A 26,352-nucleotide genomic window follows, 5' to 3' on the forward strand; every position below is an offset into this window, starting at 1 on the left:
AGACTGCTTGTCACTGTGATACCAAAAGAAAGAAACAAAACTTTGATGATGTTTCTTGGTCTCCTCTTCAAGCCCACTCCATAGCAGTCTCAGCCACCAGCCAATGGCAGGACTCTGCTTACTTATACAATCCTGTTACTGGAGGTCACATAAGAGTTCATTGAATTATAGGGCAAAAATTGGAGTGAAAGACAGACAGGTTATGTCACCAGAAAGGAGGGGCAGATGCAGGCAGAGACAAAAAAAAATTAACCGCCAATATGGGTGATTTGATAGCCCAATGTCTTTACATTAGTTGAGTTACTTTGCAAGTTAGAAGAACTTTTGGCTCATCACTATTAGCTGCATTAGAGCAAGTTCAGTGAACCAGAATACAATCGACCATTAAAGCTGAAGCACACCAGGTAACCAGACAGAGAAACGTTCAGAAAAGCTTAGATGCTTGTATCTCCATCCTTAGGTGGTGGTAAATAATTTGCTGTTTGCACATCCCTGAGATACTATCTTCTTTCTATATTTCAGTCTTTGCTCAGCATCCCAGGCTCACCCTATCTGTCCAGACACAACAGTAAAAGCAGCATCTTCAGTTTTCGGAGAAGTTTCCGAGATCCTGAAACTGAAAATGAGTTTGCGGATGATGAACACAGTACCGTGGAGGAAAGTGAAGGTAGAAGAGACTCTTTGTTCATACCGGTCAGAGGCCATAACCGACGGAATAGTTACAACAGTGGATACAGCCAGGGCAGCCGGTCTTCTCGCATTTTTCCAAACCTGCGAAGGAACGTCAAACGGAGCAGTGCTGTGGATTGTAATGGCGTGGTGTCAATAATTGGTGGCCCTGGTTCCAATATTCCTGGTGGACGTCTTCTGCCTGAGGTGAAAATAGATAAGGCAGCTACTACAGACAGCGTAAGAAAGTCAATAAGTAGTTTAGTTTAGGCATGGCGGTCAACCCTCGTTCTTTCCTGTATGCCGCCCTGAAAAACACAACTGGATCCTTCCCTGGTGGAATGAGTATTGGTTTTCCTAACACATTTCTAACCTTTCTTCAAACCTTTGCAATGTCCTGTTTAGTATTTATGTTATACTTAGTTTCCCTAATTAACTTATTTTAACTTATTTTAGTATATTTAACCCAGAGGTAAAAACATGCTGGAAATTTACATCTTGTTATGTCTTTTGTAAAGGATTAAAACAGATCTCCTTTGTTCGGGAGAATTGAAGAAGGATAATGTATAACTGTTACTAACACACACGGCTGAGGCAGCCATTTTGTTTGCTCACATCCTGTAAAGACTAAGGCCAGGTTCACACTGGACGAATCAAAAACTGATCTGTGTGAAAACTGATCCGTGAAACATATCAGATTTTATTTGGCATCAGTTTTTGCTCTGTTCCCTTAGCGCACGGGCAATGCAACACGTGTTGCTCCAGAATTATTGCGCATTCCCCAAACTTGTGATCCATTTGGCGAAATGTGTTGAACGGATCCATTCTAACGGAACAGTGTGAACAGGTTCTGTTGATTAACATAGGATCCGATCACCTCGATTCGGATCCCACAGACCATTTTTTATTGCAAATGTAAACTGGGCCTAACAATTTTTCATTGAGATAACACAGAGTACAACAAGTGCCTTAGCAAGAATCAATGATACATGTGATTTGTAAATTCCAGTTTGTGTTTTCCTCTTAAACACTTAAATACCTCCTTTCTTAATTATGTTGAGTTACTTTATTATTATTTACTACCCACTCAAGATAGCATGTTAGCTTAATTTATAACTGATCTCCTCCTCTAACCTAGCATGCGTTCTTAAAAATAGCATGATGCATGCTCACATAAACAGAGAGAAACACAGACTATAGGTGAAACATCTTTACTGAAATTTTTACTATGTATGGCCAACACTGAGTTACTGTTGTATAAAATGCAGGCAAAATTAAATAAAGTCTGTGTTGGACAACACTATCCTTTACAAACATGTAAAAAGATAATAAAAAAGCAAATGTAACAGCTATTTTAAAATGTAAAAAAAGGGGAAAACACAATCGAGAGCCCCCAATAGTGTATTATTGATTATAAAGGAATGCCAAGGTAACAGCAAATAGATATATACTTACAAGTATGGGTTGCCGGGTTCAGGCAACCACTTAAAGCACTTATGGGGATATTAGGCCTGTCCCCACTCAGGCTAAAAAGTCGCTCTCTGTAGAAGGAAAGGAGGGGTGTTCACCCCTCCACCAGGTGGATAACAATAATTGCAATGGAAACCAAGGTGCCAGCAGAGTAAAAATTGATCATAGGTAAAAACAGATAAACGTTGGGGGGCAAGGGTAGACTTACCTCCCCAAAACCAAACACAACCACTATTTATGGTTTAAACAAGATTTAATTCGTACTCCAGAACAAATGCAACGCCTTTCGCGGTTCTCTAGCCCGCTTCTTTAGGCAATAATAAAGGTAGGAGTAACTCAGAAGTTGTGTAGCCAAGTACAGAGTACAACTCCTCTGTCTGACAGAGGAGCTGTACTTGGCTACACAACTTCAACGAATTAAATCTTGTTTAAACCATACATAGTGGTTGTGTTTGGTTTTGGGGAGGTAAGTCCACCCTTGCCCCCCAACTTTTATCTGTTTTTACCTATGATCAATTTTTACTCTGCTGGCGCCTGTTTCCATTGCAGCTATTTTAAAATGATGCATAAAATACAGAGGCCCATATGCAATTAACTTTTTCTCCTGAGTTTTCTCCTTGGTGATAATTTTACAACTTGTCAATAAAATGCCTTTTACGCCACCAGCAAGCAAAAAATGCCCAAATTATTTTTGATAGTACTTTTTTCACCTACTTTTTGCTGCCTTTTCAATTGCTAAGTACTAAAAAGTTATTTTAACCATCTTAGCGGTATGGACGAGCTCAGCTCCGCCGATGGCTGCCGCTCAGGCCCTGCTGGGCCGATTTTGTTCAAATAAAAAGCAGCACACGCAGCCGGCACTTTGCCAGCCGCGTGTGCTGCCCGATCGCCGCCGCTCTGCGGCGATCCGCCGCGAGCAGCGGCGAAAGAGGGTCCCCCCAGCCGCCTGAGCCCTGCGCAGCCGGAACAAATAGTTCCGGCCAGTGCTAAGGGCTGGATCGGAGGCGGCTGACGTCAGGACGTCGGCTGACGTCCATGACGTCACTCCGCTCGTCGCCATGGCGACGAAGTAAGCAAAACACGGAAGGCCGCTCATTGCGGCCTTCCGTGTTACTTCTGGCTGCCGGAGGCGATCGGAAGAACGCCTCCGGAGCGCCCTCAGTTGGCTGCATGAAATAGGTTTTTTTTTATTTAAAAAAAACCCTCCCGCAGCCGCCCTGGCGATCTTAATAGAACGCCAGGGTGGTTAAAGAAAACTCAGGAGGAAAGGTTAATGGCATATGGGACAGAGCCTTTATCATAATGATAATAATAAAGCTAATATTTATATAGCGCTTTTCTCCTGCCAGTCTCAAAGCATTTTAAGAGATGCAGCCAGTAAGGGCATGCTCAATATGCCACCCTGCAGTGTTAAGGAGTCTTGCCCGAGAACTCCTTATAGAATAGGTACTGGCTTCAACATCATTAACTATTTTCAGGTTTACTCTATAAAACGCAAGTTTTGTAGAAAAAAACATATGTAGCAAATACAGTTTGTCACTTTCAACATGGGGAATATTATAGGCCGGGGAATATTATAGGCCACAATAGAGAACAGGGATATTTATTTCAAACATCCTGTTCACCAGTTTGCAAAAAGGGCCATTTTCCACTTTAAACTGCATGCGATTTGGATGCAGCCTATTGGTTCCAATAGGCTAAGATTCTGCATCCGAATTTGCATAAGGGAAATAGCTGAGATTCATTTAGAGCGGAAATAGGCCCTAATTTGTCACTTTAGAAGGTTGAAGTATGTGGCTGCTATATACATGTAAAAAAAAAAAAAAACATACTGCTACCTACTCTGTTGAGAAGTAACTTTCAAGCTTATAAATTATCCTATTGAATTAATTTAAAATTATTTAAAAAAAATATACATTTTTCAGTGTTTAAAAAAAAAAAAAAAAAAGATTATAGCTAGAAGTGTGCCTAGTTCAGTATTGCGAGCTAAAAGCAGAAATTACAGAGAATACTCATCAAGTCCAACTGCTTCAAATTGTGTTAATTTAGATACACAGAAAATGATTACTAACATTTCAATAAAGTTTATTTTTTGTTTGTTTGTTTTTTTTAGAATGAATGTTCTGTTTTTGAAGTACAGGTTTAGTTGTATAATGATTTTGCTTTTTTTGATGTGAAGGCACATTTTTTTGCCATCTAACCATGCTAGGGTGTTTCAGACACGAGACTAAACATGTAGACTCATTTCAGCATTTCATACACTTTTTCAAAGTCACAAAGCCATGCATTCTGTTACTTTATCCAAGCAGACTGAAAAGTAATTTTTTACTTGATTAACTAAATATGTTGTGCCATTTTACAGCATTCAACAGAGGTGCAGATTAAAAAGAAACCTTCTGGTTCTTCTCTTCGGGTTTCCATTGACCAGCTAAATGCATCGTTTGGAAAGAAGAATCGAGCCAACAGTGTCCTTAGTGTCCTGACACAGACTCTTGTGGAAGGTACGGCACATAATACTCTGGGGTGGGTCATTTAAAAAGGAACTCCAGTGAAAATAATGTAATGAAAAAAGTGCTTAATTTTTACAATATTTATTTATAAATGATTTAGTTACTGTTCGCCCATTGTAAAATCTTTCCTCTTCCTGATCACATGGTGACATTTTTACTGCTTGCAGGTGATGGAGCGGATGCCCTCTTAGACCCGCTCCAATTTGCATATAGGGCAAACAGATCCGTGGAGGATGCCTTCAATGTCAGTGTGGCATACATCACTGAGCACTTAGACAGCTCGGCCTCCTACGCCAGGATCCTGTTCCTGGACTTTAGCTCAGCGTTCAACACAATTTGCCCTGACATCCTGACAACCAACCTGATGCAGCTCGAAGTTGATCCTACTCTCCGAGCATGGATCAAAGACTTCCTAACAAATAGAATGCAACAGGTGAAGCTTGGCAACTACTACTCCAGCATTCGAACCACCAATACTGGTGCTCCACAAGGCTGTGTTCTGTCACCTCTACTGTTCTCCCTTTATACCAACAACTGCATCTCATCCACTGCCTCTGTGAAGGTCATCAAATTTGCAGACGACACCACTATTATTGGCCTAATTGGTAGCAACGGGGAGCATGAGTACCGTAGAGAATATGCAACTGGTGCAGGGAAAACAACCTAGTTCTCAACACAGCAAAGAGTGTTGAACTAGTCGTAGACTTCAGGAGGAACCCTCCCCCCCTCCCACCTGTCCTCATTGGGGGAACAGAAGTCTCTACGATGACATCGGTTCGGTTTCTCGGCATGACTCTCACCAACAACCTGAAATGGGGGCAAAACACCACCAAAATTCAAAAGAAATCCCAGCAGAGGTTTTTCTTCCTGCGCCAACTGAAGAGATTTGGCATGCCACGGGATCTGCTGGTCAGCTTCTATACTGCCACCATAGAATCCATCCTCTGCTTCTCAGTCATTGTCTGGTACGCGGGCGCAGCGGCCAGTGATAAACACAAACTGCAGAGGGTTATAGCTGATGCAGAGAGAATCATCGGGTCTCCTCTTCCATCTCTTGATCTCCTCCACTCTGCTAGGTTGAGGAAGAGGGCCACCATGATCTCCCGTGACCCCTCTCACCCTGGCAGCCACTACTTCAAGCTCCTCCCGTTGGGCCGCCGATACAGGGCTATACCATCCAAAACCACCAGGCGGAAGAACACCTTCTTCCCCCAAGCTGTTCGGTCACTGAACTCGGACCTTCCCCGGTCCGGCCTGCAGTTCTAATTGCCAGGTCGGTCAGCTGGTCCCCGTCGCTGTCTGCCTTGGTTCCCATCCGGAAAGGGGGGGGGGACTCGGGGCCATTACCAGCATCTCTAACAGACTATCTGACTACTGTATTTCAACTGTATGTGTTGTATGTCTATACTATGTCTATGCCATGTGTACCACAAACAATTCCGAGTATGGCCCTTGCCGTACTTGGCGAAATAAAAACTGATTCTGATTCTGATTCTGATGTTTGTGGAAAGAGATGCATTTTTGGCAGTTGGAAACAGCTGTTATTTCCCACAATGCAACAAGGCTCCCACAGTGTGATGTCAAAACCATGGTCCTGACATCACACTGTGGGAGGGGTTTCACCACAATATCAGCCATACGGAACACAATGATGATCCGTTTGACAAAAGGAAAAGATTTCTTGTGGGAAATCAGCTACTGATTGGAATTAAGTTCAATCTTTGGTTACGGTTTATCTTTAAGAAGGGCAAAGCAGTGGTGATATCATGCTAGGTACTGGAAGAGAGTGGGTATAATTAAATAACTTGTTCGTGTATGTATGTGTTTGAAATATTTTACAAATGGACTCGGATCCCTAATGCAATATGCCTTCATTACTCATTTTAAGTCTATTTTATAATATTGCTATGTCATGTACAGTAGAAGTTTTCATTTTGTGTTTAGTTACTGTTCGTTCTGATGCCTGCTTGAAATCTAAGATTCTGTTTCCAATTTCCCACTGTTTCAAGTTATTGGACCTCTTAAAGGGGAACTTCAGCCTAAACTTACATTAGTTATGTTAATTAAAATAGATAGGTAATATAATCTCTTACCCACCCTGCTTGAAAAGAACAGGCAAATGTTTGTGATTTCATGGGGGCAGCCATCTTTTTGGTTGAAAGGAGGTGACAGGGAGCATAAGACACAGTTCCAACTGCCCTGTTCACCCCTCCCAGCTGCGCACACTAGAGTTTAAATCTCAAAATAAAAAAAAATGCACCAAAAACAGCAGAACAAGAACAACAACATCAGACATCCCATCATGCTTTGCACAGCATCAGGGAAAAAATGCCCAGGCAGTTTTCTTCTGTGCAGCTAAAAATAAGGCTTGGGTAAGAAAAACAAGTAAGAGTTCTGATGCTGTGAAACTGTAAAATAAACACCAAGCCTTTTCAGTGGTGCTGAGTAGATTTTTAGTCTGGAGATTCACTTTAGCCGCTGATTGTCCTTACTGCTTATTCGTTTGCAGCTCCTACTAGCACTATATCACACCCCAAATATGAAGGAGTATTGGCTAGTGATAAGTAATTTATTAATGTGAAATATGAGTCATATACCAGAATTTTGCTACTATTTGAAAATGTAGGTGAAATTAGCAATGATCTTGCATTGTTGATCAGAGCTTCAATATAAGTGCATGAAGAGCAGTAACGTTTCTAGAAATTAATTTAGAATATCTGTCTTTATATGCTAGTGCATTTTTGTTAGTGTTTGCACTGTGTATGTTTTTTATACTACGTTACAACCTTTTATATTCTCAGTTATTTGTTGTAATTATTGGGTATGTTTTATTAATTGTGCTTTTAATTTATCTTACTTGTAGAGCTTGAAGAGTCTCAGCGCAAGTGTCCACCTTGCTGGTACAAGTTTGCTGACACTTACTTGATATGGACATGCTGCCCTCTATGGGTACGAATCAAGACAATAGTAAACATGATTGTAATGGATCCCTTTGTGGACTTGGCCATAACCATATGTATTGTCCTGAACACTTTATTCATGGCCATGGAACACTATCCCATGACACCGCAGTTTGAAGGAGTTTTATATGTTGGAAACCTGGTAAGATGTTTGTCGAAACCAAAAATAATGTCTCTTAACATCCATTGGCATGTGTATTCTGTGCAAATAGTAACTGAAACATAACTTGTCATTATTATTTATTGTATTTTATTATTATTTATTGTATTTATAAAGCACCAACATATTACGCAGAACATTAATTTAGGTTACAGACAATATTTAGGGGTCATTAAGGTGATCTAAGGCTAAGGACCGATTCACATGAGTTCTGCTGCCTGTCCATTTTCTGAAATAAACCAACAGACATGTAGAAAGGGTGCATGCTTTCCAATAGTCCTATTTACACACGTGCTTTCACACTGTGCCCATTTGTGTCTAACTTTGTCAACGATGAACAACCTAGACCGTTAATCTTTTTTTTCGGACAGTGGACTCCATTGCCATTAATCCAATGAATGGAACATATCTGCTCTGGTATGGAAGCACACCCTGAAATGTATAGTGATGATCATAATCAGCTAATTACGATTACGCAGAATTTTGCATATATTTTTCGCAATTATGCCTTTGCGGAAATACGACTTCTAAATTCAAGTCATTTTGTATACACATTTGTAATTTCATGTACATTTTCACATAATTTTCAAGAATTTTCTCAAAAAGACCTTGTAGTTTTTGAAAAGAATCGATTTTAAAAATGCAAGGAAAAATGGGTTTTGAAATCGATTTTCTCAAAAACGATTAGGTCTTTTTCAAAATTATTTTTTTTTACTTGTTCTCAGTATTCCCCTTAAAGGACTTACGAGGCGAATTTTAGAAAACATGTTAGTTACCTTATTGCAATATCAGACCTCAGGGCAGACGATCAGTGCTTCCCCTGTCAGTTTCAGGCGCAAAAGGGGGTAGATGTGCTGGCTGCTCGGCGGGTCGGGGAGGCTGCGGCGTGTGAATGGATGATACCGGCAGGGCTGCCTACTATAGCAGCGGCTCACTCCTAGCAGCGGCTCCCTCCTAGCAGCGGCTCCCTCCTAGCAGCGGCTCACAGCGGGGGAGGGAGCCGCTATGTGGCGGCCACGAGTGTAACTCACATTGCTGTTTAAAGCGGCAATTCTTATCTCATCAGTTCAGGCGACCCTGCAGAGGGTCGGGGCCTGTAATGAATCCTGGATTTAGATAACAGAGCGCCTGAAACTGACAGGGGAAGCACTGATCGTCTGCCCTGAGGTCTAATATTGCAATAAGGTAACTAACATTTTTTCTAAAATTCGCCTCGTAAGTCCTTTAACATACATAGCAATTTTCGTGATTTTTTTTTATATAATTTATTGAAAAAAAGAGAATGCCTCCATATGCAATCAAAAATCTACAATTTGCAATTGTGGTGGCAATAGCATGTATGGGGGCTTTGCTATGAACCACCAAAGTCGGCACAAAATGACAGGAAATTTTGCAAAGTTATGTAAAACTGTGGATGGAGTATGTTTAAATGCAAAACTGATGATGGATTTTCCCAAAATTTTGCAATAACATTTTGCATCATACTTATGAATTATGATGCAAAATTACAACTATGCGAAATGTGTGCTCATCGCTGGCAATGTACTCTGGAACAGTTCAGTGTATCCATAGAATGGAGATGTGGTACTGCCCCAGCTGGGTCCACTGCAGTGTGAGCTGTATTGCTATCCCAGCTCTCTGGACTGCAATATTTGAATTTATTGATCACTGCATTATTAATTAAAAGTGTCACCAGAGGCCAGTTCATCTCGGCTAGAAGAATCACCTCAAGTGATGCACTGTGTTTGCAAAAAACCGCACCAAATGGTGCAGGATTTTGTCCAGTGCATTCATGACCATAGGTGTGAACAGGAAGTAGGCTAACTTGACAGATCATCCCTTAGATTTCTTAAGGTCTTAAAAATGACCCGCTCAATGAAAATCCTTTATTCATGTTCAAATTCAATGCCTAGTACACACCATACAATTTTCTGTTAGATTTTTCTTTTAGATTTTCTGTTAGATTATTTTCTGTAAAGTACTGGTAGACAGGGCCGGCCTTTGACCTGAGCGACCAGAGCGATCGCTCAGGGCGCCGGCTTCCAGGGGGCGCTCCTGCCGCCCTGGCTGCATATCTGGCTCCTGGCTGAGGGCTCTGGCTGGGTGGTCTCGCTCTCGCCGCACCTCGCCCCGCCCCCTGGTGCCGCTGGGGATGATGGGGGTGAAGTCCTGTGGTTGTCCCATGTCTAAACACAGCCTTCCACATTCCGCTATCTGCTGCGGGGTTGAATTATTCAGCCCACAAGAAGACCCATCCCGGGTGCTAGCTCCACCTCCTAAGGCCCGCCCCCGCCGCGTGATTGGTTAACATGGCAGGCTGGGTGGGGGCTACGGAATAACACGCTCTGCCTCCCTCATGTCTGCCTGCATCAAGGGAGCTGTCACACTAATAGTGAAGCCCGCCCAGCTGCCAGCCTGGGGAAAGAGGGCCAGCCCCCTGCACGTGGAGAAGAGCTGAGTTGCGAGGCTGGAGGGGAAAAGACTTTGACTTTGTAACTGCTGCCTGGCACACTGGCAGTCCTAATGCTGCTTACCACCAGAGAGAGGTAGGTCCAGGTCACCTATTCTCTGACGTTTTCCACTATGCCACTTCCTAGCACTGTCACCAAGTGACCCCCACTGCATGCACTGCCACCCATACTGCCTGCATTATCTATCACCCAGCCACCCCCACTGCCTTCACTGTGAGTCACCCAGCCACCCCCCACTACCTGCACTATTTGTCACCCAGCCACCCCCACTGCCTGCACTGTGAGTCACCCAGCCACCCCCCACTACCTGCACTATTTGTCACCCAGCCACCCCCACTGCAAGTCACCCAGAACCTGTCACAACCCGCACTTACCCAGCCCCCCGCACGTACTACCTGTTGCTTCCTGCACTGTCATCCAGCCACCCCCAGTACTCGTCACTACCTGCACTGTCACCCAGCCTCCCCCCCATACTACTTGTCGCTTCCTGCAATGTCATCCAGCCACCCCTTAGGTATCCGTCACTACCTGCACTGTCATATGTCACCCCCCACTCCCTGTTGCCACCTGCACTGTCACCCAGTCACCACCCACTATCTGCACTACCCGCACTGTCACCTAGCCACCCTCAATATCTGGTACCTGGCAGCCACCCTCCACTACTCTTTGCTTCCTCCAATGTCACCCAGCCAACACCCACTATCTGGCACTCAGCCACCATCCACTAACCGTTGCTTCCCGCACTGTCACCCAGCCACCACTCTCACTCAGCCACCCACCCACACTACCAGTTGCTACCCCCACTGTCACCCAGCCACGATGCACTACCTGGGCTGTTATTTAGCCACCATCAACTACCTGCACTTATCTGTCACCCAGCTACCACCCACTATCAGTCACTATTTGCGTTGTCACGCAGCCACCACCCACTACCTGCACTTATCTGTTCCTTATATATCTGGTCCTTTTTATGAATACAGTGAGTTGTCTGGGGTGAAGTGGATCACCCCAAAAGGGACGTTATGTTTTTTTAGTCTTTCTTCCATTTGTTAAAAAGACACACTCCCAATCATAATATTAACACTTATCTGTCACCGAGCCACCAGCCACTATCCACACATTTGTCACCCAGCCACCACCAATTACCCGTCACTACTTGCACTGTCTGTCACCATCACTACATGCACTGTTACTCAGCCACCATCCACTTACTATCACTACCCACACTATTTGTCACCCAGTCACCACCCACTACCTGTTGCTACCTGCTACCCACTATCTACCACTACCTGTATTGTCATTCAGCCACCACCCTCTGCCTGTCACTACCCACCACTCACTCTCTGCCACTACATATACTGCCATCCAGCTACTATCAACTGCCTGTCAGTACCCACTACTACTTTCTGCCACTACCTGCACTGCCATCCTGCCATCACCCACTACCTGGACTGCCATTCAGCCACTGCCCTCTACCTGTCCCTACCCACCACCCACTATCTGCCATTACCTGTCACTACTTCTCACCACCAACTTCCTGCTACTAGCCTCCCACTATCTGTTACCCACTACCTGTCACTACCCTCAATCCACTATCTCCCACTACCCGCCAGCTACCATGTGCCGCTACCAGTGACTCATCCACTACCTCCTACCAGTCACTTTGCACTATCCGTAGGGGAAATGTTGGAGGTAACGTTTGCAGTTTTGCATGTGTTGGAGGTAACATTTCCTACATTCTATGTGTTGGAGGTAACGTTTGTTGCATTTATTATTTACATTTGCATTTGCGTTAGGCGTTTTTTGATGCTTTCTTTCCCCTGCTGTGAGTGGTGCGATTTTCTCAGGATAAAAGTAAATTGTGTGTATGTGTGTGTGTGCGTTCGTGCGCACAAGCGCGAGCGAAGAGGATGAATGGGGGGGGGGGGGGGGCACCAAAATCTGGTTACGCTCCCAGGGCGCTGTGAAACCTAAGGCCGGCTCTGCTGGTAGAGACTGGTCATTATCTCTTATTGCATTGTCTTTTGGTTACCTCCTGCTAATAAGAACAATGCCTAATTACTAGGCAGATAGATGGTTAGATAGATAATATCCAACATGTTGGAAATTATCTATCTGGCAGGTAAATATCTAACAGAAAATCTAATGCTGGGAATACACGGCTCGATTCTGAGCCATTAGGATGGCTCGATAGATAATTTCCGACATGTCCAATCACCGGTGGTAAAAAAAAAAGGGCCGCTGCAACCACCGATGCTCAGCTGGGTGGGAGCCAGGGATCCAAATGTTTCTCATGCAACCAGGTTCCAAGGAAGGGTATCCGGCTACACCAGATGGCAGGGTAAAAGTCCAGGTCTTTATTCAAAACATCATAAGACACACAGGTACAAGCTCATGCGTATTGGAGCTCTGCATAGCTCCTTAATCACAGCTTACATACAGGTGTGTTACACAGGTTTAAATAGGCAGGTGCCCAAATCACTGTTCATGTCCAATCACCGTTCGATCGTTTTGCCGCTCGATACACCAGTGACGTTAATTGAAAAAAGATAAGAAAAACCAGAGGAAGATAAGAGAATCGAGCGGGCAAAACGATCAGGTGCAGAATCGGGCACCACAATCGACCCGTGTATTCCCAGCATAACAGAAAATTGTATGGTGTGTACCTAGCATGAGAATCGTGCAATTGTAGTTAGATCAGTGGTTTAGATTCACTGGGGTATCATTAAGGTGGACCCCATCTATTTAGAAATACCCTTAGATGTGTTTATAAGAGGGGTAGAAGTGTAGGTGACTTATGTGGTAAGTGCCAATGTGCTGAACAACAAAAGAGGTCAGGGGACCCAAAGGCTTCTATGGTCATTGGAGTGCCACTATCAGGGAATACACAATTACTCGCCCTCAGATGGGATATAGTGTAATATCATGTATCATTTATTTTATGCATGACTCTTCAGGGGTTATCTATCTCCTCAAGTGCCCATGTGGGGTCACGTACATGGGGCAGACCATAAAAAACATTAAAGGGACTCCAAGCACCTCTTATGGGTATACCTTTAAGCTAGACAACTTCCAACAAAGTCGTGCTATGACCCCTCTGGAGGAGCCTCTTGCAATGGCCATGCGTGTCACTTCCTGTTCCTGCTTCATTCAGTGATGCACTTCCCTAACAGAGAAGACAGGGGTGACCCAGGAGTTATAACATAGCCAAGATGGCAGCCGCAATTTTTAAACTGAAATCGAACGATAACTATTCGGTGTAGAGTGGCGATTCAGGCATCAAATGAAAGAGGAGAGCACAAGCTGCAGAAAGGTATGCATCTTTAAGTACTTTGCAGTACTGGTCGAAGTCTCTTTAAAGGCACACCCATGAGAGGTGCTTGAAGTCCCTTTAAAGAGTAACTGTCAGGCTGCAGAAGCTAATTTAAACCTCTATTCTCCTGTGTTAAACAGTTTAGACGGAAGCCAAAAAGGCAATAGTGAAGATAAAAATCTCTCTTTCATTTGATGTGTGCTTATCAGCAAAGCTGTTAGACCCAAGCTCTTAAGAGGACGCAAGCCGCAAACCATACTGCAAAGCATTCTGGGGCCCTCCCCTCGGCTGCTAATGAGAAGTTACAGGGTCAAGTAACAATAGCATGTAACTCAGTCCAGCGCACAGCACTGATAAATCTCCCGGCAGAGTACACTGCAGGAGTCCGCTATTGTTCCTAGCCACATGGCTAATTAATATTCACTGCAAACTAGTGTTATTCAGTACGAGCTTTTCTGTGATCAGGAAGCAGGGAGGACATGACGACACATTTGGCTTCATAGGAGACAGACAAACATGGAGCTTGCCATGAGCTGTCAGGAGCATCATTCTCTGCATATACTATATAAAAATTCTGTGAAATCCAAACGTGGACAGTGAAATGCATATGTAATGTAAGTACAGCCTATATTTAGCTACTGATATATGTTTTTATTTTCTCTGAGACCTTATACCTAACAGCTCCTCTTTAAAGGGACACTGTAGGGGGGTCGGGGGAAAATGAGTTGAAGTTACCCGGGGCTTCTAACGGTCCCCCACAGACATCCTGTGCCCGCGGAGCCACTCACCGATGCTCCGGCCCCGCCTCCAGTTCACTTCTGGTATTTCAGATTTTAAAGTCAGAAAACCACTGTGCCTGCGTTGCCGTGCTGATGGCACCGGGAGTGTCCTGCGCAGGCCCAGTATGGTCTGTGCCTGCGCCGTGCGCTCCTGGTGACATCAGGGAAAGCGAGGACACGGCAACGCAGGCGCAGTGGTTTTCAGACTTTAAAGTCTGAAATTTTAGAAGTGAACCGGAGGCAGGGCCGGAGCATCGGTGAGTGGCTGCGCGGGCACAGGATGTCTGTGGGGGACCAGTAGAAGCCCTGAGTAACTTCAACTCATTTTTTCTCGACCCTCCTACAGTATCCCTTTAAGTTGAGACTATATGACCAATTTTCAACCAACCAATGTGTGCAGGGAGGATGGATGCAAGGTGTGCAGTGAAACCTGGTTAGTTAGGCATTTTCATATGCAAGGGAATACAGTTAACCAGTTCAGGGTGCTGTGGGAGGTTGGGATTCCAGATTGGATTCTTTTAGGTTTAAACAAAGAATATACTGTAGTTTAAATTGTGTTCATTATTTTGGGAGAGGTTTGGTGCTTATGATTGGCATATCTTATTTATGGTACTTACTCCTTCCTCTGGGGTGTGCATTTAAGGATGTAAAAGTGTAATGAGATTGGACATTTGACAAAGGGTGTTGGTCTTACAGGTTGAGTAATTGGACAGATGTACCATTTTGAGTGACCTTCTTTCAGTTTAGCTCTGTGGACTTGGGGTTGATGAATACCCCTTTTTATGTCACTCCCGGCCATTGTTGTATTGGCTACTAGACATTGGGGTACTCCATAGCTATACATACACAAATTCCCTAGAAAGTGTGTATAGATGCATGCTCCTTCCTGGATACAGCCAAAGAAGCAGCATGTCTGACCATGGGCTAAATCAAGCAATGTAATCTTTGAAAGGTAGTGGGAAATGTAATGTATAATACCTTATATTGATACACTATGGTGCCAGGGCATAACTACAAATTATGAAACCCCCAATCAAAACTTTGATGGGGCCCACCAATGTTAACACCCTTTTCCTTGAGCCCCTGCCCTCACAGCCTAGAGACCCTTTTGCAAGTCATAAAGCAAGTATGCTCTTCACACCCAAACTAACCTAACAAGTGTAGCCACAAGACAGCTGATCTAGAGCCTGGGCACCTGTATCAGAGGGAGACAGGGTAAGTAGTTGGGGCGCCCATGGTTCTGGGCTTCTCCCATATAGTTACAGCCTTGGTGTGTTAGGCGTCCTGGTGCCTAATGATGTTTCATCAAATGGTAGAATATCACTTGAATGACTACTTCAAGCGGAATCAGGAGCCAATAGGTTAAAAGTGGTTATTAGCTAGCAGCTAATTCCCTTCTCATTAGATATATAACCAGTCCCCTGGTACTTCATACAAGTTTTTTTCAAATGTATTTTGTAAAATGTGTACAACAGAGTGAGGTGAGAAAGTTGTCAGGAATAATTCATGCCATGATGGCGCTGTGGTATTGTGCTACAACTCACTATATCAAACGTGACACTGTGCTTCATATTTTTTCCTGCAGGTCTTTACTGGAATCTTTACAGCAGAAATGTTTTTGAAGCTGGTTGCAATGGATCCATATTATTACTTTCAGGAGGGTTGGAACATATTTGATAGTTTTATAGTGAGCCTCAGTTTAATGGAGTTGGGTCTGCAGGGCGTGGAAGGTCTTTCTGTGTTGCGTTCCTTTCGATTGGTAAGTCTTAGAAATATTCACACGAGTCTTCTAACTTTATTTAATCAAATACAAGAGAGATGTACACTTGGCAGTCTATCATATTTATTCAGCTAGTGTAACGATCGGTGTAACACAGAGAGGGTCTGATTACCGGTGATCTGCAGTATCACCGAGAATGCAGATATATACCCGATTATTGATGATCTGCAGTATCACCGATAATCAGATATATCTCTAACCTCTGGACACCTGTGTGATAAGAGTGTTTGGTGCAACAGTAATACTTTGAGGGAAGCACCCGGAAAAAGGGTGCTTAGCAGTGACGGATACTGCTAGAGAACATGTTCCTTCCACAGGTCTGATGCTCCCCAAGGGGCGGAGCTAGGCTGAGAGTGGGAAGGACAGAACGTGAGTGACACCAATGGAGGAAGTGTCACTGACAGATCTGTGAACTATCTCTTTACAGGAGATAGTTCTCGAGGTCGGGCAGGCCAGGTCGTTAACACACGGACAGATAAAGTACAGAGACAGGATACAGATGCAGAGTCTAGAGACTGGCAGAGTTCGGCAACAGAGTAACAGAATGACAAAGGTACAGAATCAGAGATCAGAAGAATGGTCAGGAAAGCAGGAGGTCATAACAGATAATGAACAATGCCTAGGCTTAAGTGTGAGCTCCAAGATTCTCAACACTCCAGGAACTAGACTAGATAATATTAATAATAATAATACAGATTGTACAGAATTCCTAGACTAAGGTGTGAGTTCCTTGATCATCCACACCTTGGAAACTGGTCTAGATAATAACACAGATATTAACAGAATTCCTAGACTAAGGTGTGAGCTCCGTGATCATCAACACCTAAGAAACTGGTCTAATAAACACAGATACTGACAAGGTCTGAGTGCTACCACGTAGTGATCGCAACGCCAGACACCAGAGAAATGACCAGCACCCAGTATATATACACCAGCGCTCTCCAGCGCCTCCCCTAAGTGCTGGACCAATGAAAAATGCTGAAATTGTCAGCTGACCGGCTTGGTCAGCTGACCCCCTTCTGACTGTCATAAAGGCCCTGCCTCTCTCGTGCGTCCTCCTGAACCAGTGTGGACTATCAGTCCCAGCCACACCAGACATGTGTTGTAATGTTTCTGCTGTGTTGGATGCGGAATCCGCCACACCGCTGTCCGTGCGTGCGGCGTTTTCTCCGCATTCAGCATTACTGATAGGAGCAGGCCTATGCGTGCAACCTGCCGCGTCGGACGTGGAATCCGCCGCCCTGTTGTTTGGGCAGGCGGCGGTTTCTCCACGCTCCGACTGCGTGCCAGCTGCCATGTTGAACACGGAATCAGCCGCCTTACTCTGAGTACTAGCGGCGGCTTTTCCACGTTTCCTCACAGCTAGATTTCTAAATAGATACCTACCTTCACTATTGCTGTACTTCTGATAAAGTGCTGCATTTCACTGTATTAGAAACTCATCCTAGCTTGTATATGAAAGAGTTAGTTAGCACCCCCACAGTTATCTAAAGCAATTATTATTTTTAAATGAGAGTGTAATAATACTTAGGGATGATCAGAATTCCACCACTACTGATTGGGACTGTATTTAGCAGTTATTACTTACGTATGGACTTGTCTAGATTTCAGTAAAGTTTGACTCTTATAAAAACCGAAAGCGATTTACTGAAATTACGTTGTATTCTACGGAATTCGCTACTTGGAATGCTGACATTGGTATGTGAAATTCTGACTGCGGTGTGTGGAATTATGACCGTGGTATGGAATTCCGTGCTCCAATTTCCAAATAGCAAATCCTACATCAGAAATAGTGGGACAGACACTCCAGAAGGCCCTCAGGTGACGGCAAAAATCCCTGTCTCTAATCAGTATTAAATGCACGGGTATTAGTCACGTCACATGAATTGCTAAACACGTATAAGCCATGGGCGTTCTTATGAGCCTCTTATGCTTTATCCATGGTTCCATGGTTTTTAATAGCAGGGTTTACAATAATAGAATACTTTTTTATACATAACAGTTTTAGATATCGGAAATAATTTCAATTCTGTAATGCTGCGGATTGAATAAAAACAATCTCTCTTACGATATGGATAATCTTATCAGAAACATGATGGATCCCTATAAAGGTAGCCACACGCCATACAATATTTTGTGTTTCTTTTCAATGCAAGATTTACTATCAATTTTGGGGATTGATTGTAACATTTGAAAAATCTAACCAATGTACCACATATGTGTGTTCAATTTTTCCCCAATTATAAAAAAAAAAAAGATTGAAAACCTTGAAGAATTTGCTTGCGTTTCTACATTAATCTACTGCACACCATATACACACCATGCAATCTTGCAAAAATGAATCAGAAATTTCCGCCACTCCCGATGGGAATTTTTACTTGAATAATAACAACTTTTGATTTTTCTGTAGAAACAATCGTTTTTATCTAATTTCTGTAAAATTTGATAATTTTATTCTATTCTGTGGGGCCCCCTTAAATCTCACCATCAAAGGTCGCCTTTTCAAATGAATGCTTACAACTGCAGAAACAGTTTTTTTCTTCTGATAAATCATAGTCTCTTATGCATTGAATTAACAGGAAATTGTGTTTTTTTAACAACAGCTGAGAGTCTTCAAGCTGGCCAAGTCATGGCCTACACTAAACATGTTGATCAAAATCATTGGAAACTCTGTTGGTGCGCTGGGTAACCTGACTGTCGTGCTGGCTATCATTGTCTTCATCTTTGCCGTGGTGGGAATGCAGCTGTTTGGTAAAAGTTATAAAGACTGTGTTTGTAAAATAAACCCGGAATGCGTGCTGCCGAGGTGGCACATGAATGATTTCTTCCACTCCTTCCTTATTGTCTTCCGGGTTTTGTGTGGAGAATGGATTGAAACCATGTGGGACTGCATGGAAGTCGCAGGACAAGCAATGTGTCTGGTTGTCTTCATGATGGTCATGGTCATTGGCAACTTAGTGGTTAGTAACTTTTTTTTTATTCCTTCAATTATTAATACCACTGTAATCCATGAGGATTGGAAATAAGCCGTGATAAACTAATTATTACACCGTATTCACACAATATAACAAAAATGAAGCCAAGAGGAGATAGTAAGGTTAATGGTCTAGCGCAGCCTTTCTCAACCTTTCTACCCTGGAGGAACCCTGCAAATAGCTTTTGGATCTCAAGGAACTCCTGCAAACTATTTTTTGATCTCGAGGAACCCCCGCATTTATTTTGGAGGAGGCACGGTCTTTGAAAGTATGTGTGGCTGTTTATTTCACTACCCCTATTACACTGCCACTCATTACACTGCCTCCTAAGCCCCTAATTTAGTGCTTCTTGTAACGTACTACCTATTATAGTGAGCTCCATTATACATCCCCACAATGGGGGAAAATGCCAAGGAACCCCTGCAGAGTACTCAAGGAACCCTGGGGTTCCAGGGAACCCTGGTTGAGAAAGCCTAGCGGTTCATTTTCCACAGTCCAGGAAGACACATTGTGAGTGAATTGTGAGTGAATTTTGTAGAGATGGACATAAGGATTTTGTAGATTTCTGACTTTTACATCAGAATTTTGCAATTTCGAGATGACGTCAGAAGTCACGGACTTACAGAATTACAGTGTGTAAATTCTGAATGCTATGCGAAATTCCGTTTATGTAACGCACACATATTTTTTCACATTCATAATTGAAAATGACTATTGAATATATGATAAAGCAATTTAAATACAAACATTCCATGCGAAAATGTAAAAATTGTTACCAGTTGTAAACATATATTTTTGCAAATTCCCACCAACCATATGTTTTAATAAATTACAATTTCGTAAAAGTTCAGAATTTTGTCGGATTCGTAATTCAGCAATTCTAACAATCCCTAGTCTTTGGTTTATAAACCTATACAGTTTTTCAAGCCCTACTCCATAGAGCCAAATTAATCCATGCCATGCACTGATGAGGAGCAACCAATCTGAAACAGTCTGTATGCATGTTGGATTATTATGGCTCTGTACTAATTACAAGTGGACACATCATTGCATTCCAGCAGATCTGGAGGTGTGTTTAGCTTCTAAGGATGACAATGGTTAATTTGCATATATCCTCCTCCTTTTGTGTCCTACCTGATCTTGCACCTCCATTACTGTGAACCCATGCTATGCATCTGAGTGAACCTAACTTGCCTAATCTCCATGCTCCATCCAGTGACTGACTAAGCATTACCTGGTACTCATACTATGGTGTGTGATCTGGTTTTCTTGTATCCTGCATTGTCGTATTGCTGTATCTCACCCCTAAATATTGTCTGTAACCTAAATTAATGTTCAGCGCTGCGTAATATGTTGGCGCTTTATAAATACAATAAATAAATAAATAAATATATTCAGCAGTGATGCACTGGGAGAGATCTCGGAGCTCACTCCAACTTGAATTATCGCAAATAATTTATTTTATAAGAAAGCAAACTTTTGTGTTCCTAAACGTATACTGGAAACTGTGATCTAAACCAGTGTAAGTGGGAAGCTGTCTAACAGTCAGATCGCCGCTGGGAGACGTACCAAGCAGAGATGCGCGCGCAGCGTACGCGCAATCTCCTGCAGAAGCCAGCCCCAGGACTTTACGCTAATCGGCGTTAGGCGGTCCTGGGGCTGCCGCCGCAGTCACGCCCATCAGTGTGACACGGTTCTTGAGTAGTTAAAAGCAAAGCCCCCATTCATGATAGAATCGCCAGATTTGCTAGGATTGTTTAGGAGAAGAGTGGGAAGAAGGGAAAAAAAAATCTTGCAGTTTTTGTGAAAATTGATTTTAACATTACTATAGGAAAAATGTTTTTTAATTTGACACTGAAGCAAAAAAACAAAAACAAAAAACAACTTATGATATAATGAATTGTAGGTGTAGTATGGATAATTAATATAACATTAGAAGCAAAGAAAAGAGTCTCATGTTTTTATTTTCAGATATATGGTTTTTATTTATAACATTGCATCATTACATCATATTTTCAATTTACAAATCACGCTGTATTTTAAACTATGAAACAGAGCGGAGCTAATGACCCTTTCTACTTCCCTGCAGTAAAATTCTTATTTAAAGCTGCCTGACACTGTTTCTCTGAAGTATAAGAGCTGCAGAAAACAGCACTGTAGCTCACTAAACTGGTAGGAGAGCTCAGAGAAGCTATTTTGCATAGATAACAAGTGACGTTTCTTAACTCTTTCTGTACTGGAAGCAATGTGAGACTGGTTTCATTGTTACTAATGTTCTATTTCTTAGCTTTATTACACATACAATGCACTATTTCATAAGTTTATTTTCACTTCAGATTCCCTTTAAAGAGACACTGAAGCGAGACTAAATCTCGCTTCAGCTCTCATACATAGCAGGGGCATGTGTGCCCCTGCTAAAACGCCGCTATCCCGCGGCTGTACAAGGGTCCCTGACCCCCCAACCCACCCCCCGCAAATCTTGGTCGCAAGTTGGTCATAGATTAGCCCTTCCTAGAGGCAGGGCTAACGGCTGCAGCCCTGCCACGCAGCGCGTCTATCAGACGCGCATCGCCGCCTCTCCCCCGCCCCTCTCAGTGAAGGAAGACTGAGAGGGGCGGGGGAGAGGCGGAGATACGCGTCTGACAGACGCGCGTGGGGCAGGGCTGCGGCGGTTAGCCCTGCCCCAACCAGGAAGCGCTCCCCCGCATTACGGAGGGGATTTGGGGGGGACAGGGACCCCCGTTAAGCCGCGGGATAGCGGCGTTTTAGCAGGGGCACACGTGCCCCTGCTAGCTATGAGGTCTGAAGCGAGATCTATTCTCGCTTCAGACTCTCTTTAAATGGGGTTTATTTATTCATACATTTAACACTTTTGATACATGTTTCTCTCAAGTGCTTTACAACAGCTATAGATCAGCTGTTTTGGATTAATGTATCACTCTCAACAGTTGAACCTCAACCTTTTTTAGCACAGGGATTTTATATTCCATTTTTCCCACTATAGACAATTCTGGTTGTTCTGAGCAGTGGCGTATCTATAGGGGTGCATCTATGGCTAGTGCCATGGGCGCCACAGCACCCATGGGCGCCATGCCAGCACCCCCTTCTCCCTGTGCTGCGCCGCTGAAATTTATTTATTGAGCTGCCGCTAAACAACAGTCGCCCCCTTCTCCTCTCTGTGCTGCACGCTGCATGTATTGAGGAGCCTCCTCCTCCCCTCCTTCTCCACCTCCTTCTTCCCCGTGCTGCCGCCGCTAAAGCAATGAGCAAACCTGGAATCAGCGGCGACCGGGAGACAGGACAGGAGATTGGGCACATAGTAGCCGCACGGTGAACTTCATGCAGGAAGTGACATCATCAGTCACTCCTGCATGAAGTTCACCGCGCGGCTACTATGTGCCCGATCTCCTGTCCTGTCTCCCAGTCGCCGCTGATTCCAGGTTTGCTCATTGCTTTAGCGGCGGCAGCACGGGGAAGAAGGAGGGGGAGAGGTGGAGAAGGAGGGGGGTTCTCGATACATGCAGCACGCAGATGAGAAGGGGGTGACTGTTTTTGAGCGGCGGCTCAATAAATACATTTTAGTGCCGCCGCTGATTTTAAGGTGTGCAGCACGGGGAGGGTGTAAACTGTATTGGGCTCAATACATTCATTTTAGCATGGGAGTGCAATTTTGAGCGCAGCAAAGGGAGAAGGAGAGGGGGGGGGGGGAGAAAATGGGCCAATTTTGTGTGGTGGGGGTGTGGGTAAGTTGGGGGGGGGGCGCAATTTTAGTGTTTGCCACAGGCGCTGGTTTATCCAGATACGCCCCTGGTTCTGAGTCACCTTAGCTAGGTGCATCATGTAGACATACTAATAATGTAAACAGCTTATTAGAGAATGGATTTACTCACATACCAGGAAATAGCAGTTATTGATGCAGATGTAACCCATTGGTTTTATCAACAATCTCCTGTTCTTCCTTAGGTGTTGAACTTATTCCTTGCTTTGTTACTGAGCTCCTTCAGTGCTGACAATCTGGCAGCCACCGATGATGATGGAGAGATGAATAACCTTCAGATATCTGTCATTCGGATTAAAAAAGGGATCGCATGGATTAAACTCAACGCTCACAACTTCATTCAAAAACACTTTAAAAAGAAGGCCGGTGATGAGAAACCACTGGACGAGCTGTATGAGAAGAAGAGCTGCTTGGTGAATCATGCAGGGGTTGACATCAATCGAGATATGGAATATCAGAAGAATGGGAATGGAACTACCAGTGGAATTGGCAGCAGCGTGGAGAAGTATATTATAGATGAAGATCACTTGTCCTTCATTAACAACCCAAACCTCACCGTCAAAGTGCCCATCGCAGTTGGAGAGTCTGATTTTGAGAATCTTAATACAGAGGACATCAGCAGTGCATCGGATGAAGAAAGTAAAGATGTGAGTTTTTATGTTTTAGACCATTCTGCTAATGTAGAAATGAAGCATGTATGCTACTGTAAGTACTACACAATAAAGCAGGTGTTTCTGGCACTGAGCCCTGGCCATGTTGAGCACCGCTATAGCAGTAATGCTATAGTCTGCACCCCTTGCTCAGGTAATTTGTTGTTCAGCGATTGCTGCACCCCAAAATCCTTCACCCTCTGAGTTGCTACGACTTGAAGGGGGAATAGTATTTAACACCACCAATAATTTGGCCGCCAGCAGTGTGAGTCGTCGTACGACTTACCTACACAAAAAATAAAAATAGAAGCGGAGACCAGACAATTTGTTAAGGTCTCCTTCACACTAGCTAACATTATGGCGCACAGTATATGTCAAATTATATTGTATCCCTCATTAACCCCCCTGGTGGTATGATTATTTTGGGATTTTAGGTGTTTTTTAAAAGGTTTCAGACCTAAAATCAGTAAATAATCACGCTGCCAGAATGCCAGCAGCAGCCCCTGCTCTCACTCACCTCCCTGTGCTCCAGTGCTGCAACTTTACCTCCGTCCTCTGGGTGGCGTTGTAACTCTTTAGAGAGATCATTGGTGGCGATCTCACTAGAGTACAGGAAGGAGAATGGCTACCAACTTCTGGATCAGGACAGGAAGGAGAATGGCTACCAACTTCTGGATCCATTGGGAGGTGAGTAAAAGCTCCCGCTGTGCACAATACTCTGCATAGAGCTCTCGGCGGCTAGCTCGAGCTCAGCTTGGGACTACCACCAGGGAGGTTAATAAGGCATACAACTTTTCCTTGCAGGAGATAGATACAAGAAAAAGGACAATAGTTCATGTATTTTAGATCTGGGGCACCTAATAGGCTGCCATTAAACAGGGACAATAAAACATTAAAACTATTTTGTAAATGTTTAAACCTAAAATTAAACCATGGAATATGTAAAAAAAAAAGTTATTCTTAGGAGTAGGAGGATTAGATACAATTGTTTATCTCGCAACTTGCAATTTAGCTCATAGCACGCCTAAGCCGTATTCTATTATTTCATTATTCAGTTAGTGGTGCTTGTTCCCAATTTTTGTATGAACAATTGTTTATCTCATCGGTTTATTTTCACCGTTAAGGCCTCTTTCAGACGGGAGGATGAACTGAGCACTTGCCCAGCAGTTCAGTCTCCTTTCTGTCGCCAGTCTGTGCAACTCGGGTTCAATTTAAATGCAGCAAAACTGCACCGGTTGTAAAGGGTTTTTATGCCTTATCAGTGAGGAATACCATATAATTTGACAAGGATCTGACAAGGGAAGACTGTTACTTGAAGAATATCTTTTTTAGGCAGGAAAAGAAAAAAAGAAACACAGCCTAGTCATTAATATTGTGTCACTATACATACACGTTCATCTCACCATGACACATGTCACGCTCTAACATGGAATTTGTCTTTTTTCATATCACACAACGTAAGCGATTTCCCACCAGGTTAGTCAATACTAGCTCAGCCGATTCACCCTGAAATACAACCCCCCCCCCCCCCCCCCCCGCATACTGTGCGTCGGAAAGTTAGCTAGTGTGAAAATATTACCATTAATGGGCACTTTTAGGATAATCATTAGAAACAGACAAAATGTGTGCAGAACACAAGCCTGTTTTATCTACTTTAACTTTGAGTCAAGTCATTATTTAGGTATTGCATATGAAATGGTTAGCATACTTTCGTACTTTCGTAGCATGCCTCTTCCTCTTTCTGTTGGTTTGATGGGCTTTTGTTATCAAAGAAATAAGAATCACTAATGTATCTGTTCTTCTGCTGTTTCTAAATTATATCACTAGACATAGTTTGTTTAATGATTTGTAAAATGCAATTTCACTGCCTTGTGTCACAAACCCTGTTTAATTGCCCCCATTCACTATATATATATATATATATATATATATATATATATATATATACAGGATCTTCTCAAAACATTTGCATATTGTGATAAAGTTCATTATTTTCTGTAATGTACTGATAAACATTAGACTTTCATATTTTTTAGATTCATTACACACAACTGAAGTAGTTCAAGCCTTTTATTGTTTTAATATTGATAATTTTGGCATACAGCTCATAAAAACCCACATTTCCTATCTCAAAAAATTAGCATATTTCATCCGACCAATAAAAGAAAAGTGTTTTTAAAACAAAAAAAGTCAACCTTCAAATAATTATGTTCAGTTATGCACTCAATACTTGGTCGGGAATCCTTTTGCAGAAACGACTGCTTCAATGTGGTGTGGCATGGAGGCAATCAGCCTGTGGCACTGCTCAGGTGTTATGGAGGCTCAGGATGCTTCGATAGCGGCCGTAAGCTCATCCAGAGTGTTGGGTCTTGCGTCTCTCAACTTTCTCTTCAAAATATCCCATAGATTCTCTATGGGGTTCAGGTCAGGAGAGTTGGCAGGCCAACTGAGCACAGTAATACCATGGTCAGAAAACCATTTACCAGTGGTTTTGGCACTGTGAGCAGGTCATGCTGAAAAATGAAATCTTGATCTCCATAAAGCTTTTCAGCAGATGGAAGCATGAACCCACTTTTGAACCAGAAACAGCGGCAGAAGCGCCTGACCTGGGCTACAGAGAAGCAGCACTGGACTGTTGCTCAGTGGTCCAAAGTACTTTTTTCGGATGAAAGCAACTTTTGCATGTCATTCGGAAATCAAGGTGCCAGAGTCTGGAGGAAGACTGGGGAGAGGGAAATGCCAAAATGCCTGAAGTCCAGTGTCAAGTACCCACAGTCAGTGATGGTCTGGGGTGCCATGTCAGCTGCTGGTGTTGGTCCACTGTGTTTTATTAAGGG

General features: G+C 43.3%; 1 protein-coding gene across 6 annotated transcripts in view; it reads left to right on the forward strand.

The window, feature by feature from the left end:
* LOC137545764 (sodium channel protein type 8 subunit alpha-like) overlaps positions 1-26,352 on the forward strand; it is a 456,138-nt gene that overhangs the window by 361,492 nt on the left and 68,294 nt on the right. For 4 of the 6 annotated variants that reach the window (XM_068267362.1, XM_068267360.1, XM_068267357.1 and 1 more), the window contains 6 exons: positions 523-909; positions 4,502-4,640; positions 7,513-7,751; positions 15,918-16,091; positions 18,716-19,072; positions 23,051-23,512. In XM_068267362.1, coding sequence (XP_068123463.1) covers positions 523-909; positions 4,502-4,640; positions 7,513-7,751; positions 15,918-16,091; positions 18,716-19,072; positions 23,051-23,512 — 1,758 coding nt within the window. The remainder of the gene's footprint in view (positions 1-522; positions 910-4,501; positions 4,641-7,512; positions 7,752-15,917; positions 16,092-18,715; positions 19,073-23,050; positions 23,513-26,352) is intronic. The other 2 variants (XM_068267359.1, XM_068267358.1) reach the window with 1 other exon arrangement.

Source organism: Hyperolius riggenbachi, chromosome 2, assembly GCF_040937935.1.
Source record: "Hyperolius riggenbachi isolate aHypRig1 chromosome 2, aHypRig1.pri, whole genome shotgun sequence".
NCBI classification, from domain to species: Eukaryota; Metazoa; Chordata; class Amphibia; order Anura; family Hyperoliidae; genus Hyperolius; species Hyperolius riggenbachi.